General features: G+C 49.3%; 1 protein-coding gene across 1 annotated transcript; it reads right to left on the reverse strand.

The window, feature by feature from the left end:
- Positions 1-673: 673 nt before the first annotated feature.
- On the reverse strand, positions 674-4,726 carry CBLN1 (cerebellin 1 precursor). The gene is made up of 3 exons (XM_001370659.4): positions 4,012-4,726; positions 3,739-3,858; positions 674-2,449 (listed from the first exon to the last, which is right to left on the reverse strand). Exons 1-3 carry the CDS (start codon positions 4,273-4,275, stop codon positions 2,252-2,254), a joined length of 582 nt encoding a protein of 193 aa, XP_001370696.2. The 5' UTR covers positions 4,276-4,726; the 3' UTR covers positions 674-2,251.
- Positions 4,727-4,937: the final 211 nt, after the last annotated feature.

Below are 4,937 nucleotides of genomic sequence, written 5' to 3' on the forward strand. Positions count from 1 at the left end.
GCCCTGAGAACGAAAGGGGATGGGGCGGGGGGGGGGGGGGGCGCGAGACAGAGGGAAAGTGTTCTTTTTCTTTTATTTTCCTCTTATTGAACTGACACTTGGACATCAACCCAACGTAATCCTCAGTTGTTAATGATGCTATTTATGTGTAAAAAAAAACCTCGCAGGTCAACTATCCTAGCTGTAAATCACTAACCTAGTCACTATATATAGATTGTTTGAGACTGGATGTGGAGTGGAAAAGGCTGTCTGTTTTCAGGAACATCAGATTTTTCAGGAGGCAAGCAACAGAGAAAAAAAAAGCAGTTAGGTGCGGGGATACTTGGGACAGGGTTTGGGCTTCAGCCTAGTCCCTACTTGCCTTGTGTAACTATTACCCAGACAAGCCCCGTGAATAAATAAAGAAGAGCTGCTTATTATGTTACTATTAATTTCCCCCCTAGGAGCTAATTAAATTGTTTCCTGAAACCCGGGTTTGAAGATAACCAGAAGACGCTTAACCCTGGAGGGGCTGAAAATCATGCGTGAACCCCAAACAGTTTTACTGTATATCTCCGAAATTACTGGGGTTTTTACAAGGCACGGATCCCTCTTCCCAGTCCCTCCCAGAGCCTGAGCCCAAAGGCCCCCAGGTTTCCCACACACACAGGCCTCTGACTCGGCAAACCTTCCATTTAGTCTTCAAATGAAGTTGTTTATTAGACTTTTGCTTTGACATATTCAGATACAGTCAGAATCGCGGAAGGGCCTTTTTAATAAAAGTAGTCATCTCTGAGTACTGCAAAATTAAAGCATTTTTACATCTCTTAAAGACCGGGAACCAAATCAGAATAGCAGACTGAGAAAGGAGTGGACAGGTGGATGATTCCATAGAGGGTGGTATAAAATGTCATAGGAGCCAGTCCTGAAAATCCAGAAGGTGGTGGGCAGCTACAACATAGGCCCCGAGTTGGTTTCGTATTTGGACTAATCTTCACTTTGTGGTGCTGCGACCTCCCTTCTCAAACTACATTTTAGCCACTGGTCTGGGTGTTCGCTGTCACCCGAGGGGTCGGCCAATTTTTAAGTCTTGAGTTAAAGCAGCGAGGAAGCAGAAAGCGAGGCAGGCGCAGAGACGCGGGGCATCTTAAATGATAAGCAGGTTGAACAGGCCCGCTTGGTCAGGCTAGTACTTCCTGGCCCAGTCATCAGTTAAGCGCGCTAAGAACTGCTAAAGTGTCTGAACCACTTTCTCCTCTTGACCCCGCCTCCAGCTTTGGAGGGTTCTAGGGTTGCGCTGAGAAACCCTGTTTCTTTCTGTTTCAGAAAAATAAAAGTCCCACTTAAACTTTATTGTATTAGAGCCAAATTAAATTCTCGATATTCACACATATATTACAGAGTAAGAGAGTAAAAGGTCAGTAATACTTCCTGGCGTTTAGTTGGGACACATTCGACAAGAGCAAACCAAGGACCAAAACATTGAGCAGCCTTAATAGTTCACAATCACTTAGAATATTACATAGAAATACAAAGATGCTCTATTCTGCCAGTTTTCACTGGGAATAGTTCTTCATGTAGAAATTAATCCCCCCCCCCACCCCTTTGTTTTTTGTTTTGTTTTTTAACTGTCAGTCAACAGCAAGGCAGTCTTTTCTCCTTCACCATGGCATCTGTGTATTTAAAAACAAACAAACAAACAAAAACTTCCAGTAGTTAGTTCTTTTGTGGAATTTAAAAAGAGCAGTGCTTGTCAAAGGAAAACTCCACCAACAACAACCAAAAAGAGGAGGGGAGGGGGGGAACTTGCCAAGAACAAGGTTAGAGGAACACTGAGTGGGGGTAGGAAATTGAAAAGGATTTTATAACTTACACTTGTTGAAATACAACCTTTCTTTTATCTAAATCTGGAGATGGGATAATAGAGTAGGAAGAGCATGTTGCAATTGGAAGTTTAAAAAAAAATCAATCACAAGGCAGCTTCTTAAGAATCTTGACTACGACTACCAAAACGGGGAGAGGAATGGTATTCTTCAAAACAGATGTACACAGATCTAAGTGGGGCTTAGTTTCTCTTTTATAAGTGAACTTTAAAAGTTTGCTGTCCAGAGCTCTTTATATCTGGCTACAACTTGGGACTTCGCAGGAAATTCTCCATACTTGTCGGTTTCTTTTTCTCTACAAATCTCTTCCCTCTTTCTTTCTCCCTCCCCTTTCTCTCTGTTCTCCCTCTCTCACTCCCTCAGCTTAGCTCCAGCGATGAGTTAGTTCCTTAGAGAGGGAATACGAGAAATCCAGAGAATGTCGAGTATTTCCAGCCCCCCATCAAGTTCCCTCGCTCCAATTTGAGGTACGCTCGATCCCCCTTCTCCATTTGTATTAGAACACCGTTGCTGGCTGCCTCTCGGGTCACATCCTGGTCACCAGCGAAAGCCGAAATCACAGGCCACCCATTTAACATCAGGCTCACCTGGAAGCAAGGAAAAAGAGAAGCTTGAGTCAACAGAGCAGAGAGAGCTTGTAGCCCAAGCAACCAGCTGGGCCAAGGAGAAATATCCACAACGGTGAGGAGAGAGGAAGGGAAGGGTGGTAGCACCACAGTAAAATAGAGGGAGTTCTTAGGAGAGGAGGAAGAAGAGGCAAAAGGGGGGGGGAGGTAAGGAGAGCGTCCAATAAATTTATTTTTAGCTAAAAACTAAGATGCGCCTCTGCTGGGTGTCTCAAGCCAATCGTGCCAAAAGATAGTAAATTTACACGTTTACCGAAGCTTTTAATAAGTGGTGCCTTAGCATCGAAAAGATTTTGTTAGCCACCAGACCGACCTGAAAGGGCAGTCAGGGAGCCTGGCTCAAAAATCCCAGGATAAGAGGCCCAGAGATAAAGCAGCTCAGATTTAGTGACCCTAGTACCAGCATCACTGGAAAACCTCTGTTCATCCGTCTCTAATGCTGGCTGCTTCTTCCAAGAGGGCGGGTCATATTGTAGTTTCCTAACACTACACCCTGCTTATAAAGCAAATCAGTGACCCTAGATCCTTTGGTTTCCCGGTATCCTTGAGCCAGAGAGAAGCTCCCAGCAGCTTAAAACTATGTCTTTTGTACTGCGCTCTTCTGGTCTCTGAATCCCACGAACTCAATCCCCGCATTTGGCACACAGGTGCTAGCCATATTAGGCTGTTTTCCATAAGCAAGTAGATAATCTTTTTGCCCAAGACTGGTGTTTCTCCTCCTGCATTTACTCGGTGAGAATCATAGATTCTCATTGGTTTGGGTGAACTAGAGAGTCAGGCAGAAGACAACGGGAGCCACCCAGATCTCAGCACCCCAGCATAAGATTCCTGACACCGGGAGCTACATAGCAAAAGGCACCAGCTAGACCAGATCCTGTCCGTGGTGCTGAACTCCATAGAGTTCAGCAATCATCAACCTCTACTCAACACCTATAAGTCAAAGGGTAGTAGTTATCGAAGAGATAACTGTTGAGCCTGAGGATGCAGACTGGATAGGGAATCTGCTCCTGAAAACAAGGCACAGGAGGCAGTTTGGGGCAGGGAAGCTAGGAGTTACCTTAACCTTGAAGCTAAGAAACCCCCAAGCACTTTTGGCTTTCTACGAATCTCTCCCGGAGGATGGAAACGCACCCAGCCCCTCCATCTAACCAATGCAGTCCCATCTTATAGTCCTCCCCACTCCCTCCCAGCTTTAAGAAGCCTATTCTCAAGGGTTGCCTAGGAGGAGTCAGGGGCGCCCGGGGGCTGACCTGGATGGTCTGTCTGTTGTAGACTTTCACCACATGGAAGTTAAAACTGTAAATCCCTTTCCGTGGAGAGATGAAAGTGCTTCTCTCCGGGTCGAAGTTATTCCCGATGTTCACTAGTACCTACAAAAAGATAAAGATGGGAAGTGGGAGTGCGAATAGAGAAACGTCAGGATCCAGAAAAGCTGCAGGGCAGGGATTCCATTCCAGCGTTCCCCTCCAACCAGCGTTCCCCAAACCGTAGGTTGGAACTACCGGAGGACGGAAACCGCTTACCTGGTCAAAGTAAATGATCATCGTACGGTTGCTCATTTCGGACGGTTCGTGATTAGTGCTTCTAATGGCAGAGAAAGCCACCTTGGCGCTGCCAGAACGCACAGAAATTCCCAGCGCCGTGCCCGTGGGGTCGGACGTGGGATTGGAATCGCACACCACCAGGCACTTGCCCTCCAGCACGATGGGCTCCGTCTCATTCTGCCCACGAGCCGGCCCAGCCAACCATGCTGCACCGAGCAGCAGCAGTTCCAGGGCGCCCATCATCTCTCCAGAGCCCTCCCCACCCCCCCACCCCGGGGCTGTCTTGTCCGCGCCCCCTCCGCCCCCCCTCCCGCGCTGGGGTTGCTTGCTCTCCTCCCCTTCACTCCGCTTTGCTTGTAGCTTTGCGCCTTCAGCTCTCCTTCCGAGGTTCTGCTTTGCAAACTGCCGCTTAATCTTTTTGCAACCTGCCCAAACTCGACCCCCGCCCCTGGGGCCCTCAGGAGCGCCCTACAAGCGGTCGGGGCTGCGCAGCAGTCCTTGGATGCATAGCCGTCGCCGCCGCCTGGGTAGCTCCCGCCCGGCTCCAGCTCCCGCTCCCGCCGCTGCCGCCGCTCTGAATTATTGATGCAGCCGGCGCTGCAGCCGGAGCCCGGGCGGAGCTGAGCGCGCGCTGAGCACAAAGGCGCGGACTGCTGGTCTCAAGCCCCGCCCCCTTGGCCCCTCCTCTCACTCTTCCCCTCCCCCGGAACTCCAGCCCACTCCGTATTTCTCCGCCCATCCCCAGCGAGACCCCTCCCCTCAGCCAATCTCGCAGCGCCTCGCTTCTACCCGGACCAATGACTGAACGGTCCGCGCACAGCCACCTGACCAGGGGAGCCGTGGTTATTAGGGGCGCCGAGGCAGGTGGTGTGCGGCATCTTTGCTAGAGCTCGGGTCCTGGAATC

The sequence above is a fragment of the Monodelphis domestica genome, chromosome 1, assembly GCF_027887165.1.
Source record: "Monodelphis domestica isolate mMonDom1 chromosome 1, mMonDom1.pri, whole genome shotgun sequence".
Lineage (NCBI taxonomy): Eukaryota > Metazoa > Chordata > Mammalia > Didelphimorphia > Didelphidae > Monodelphis > Monodelphis domestica.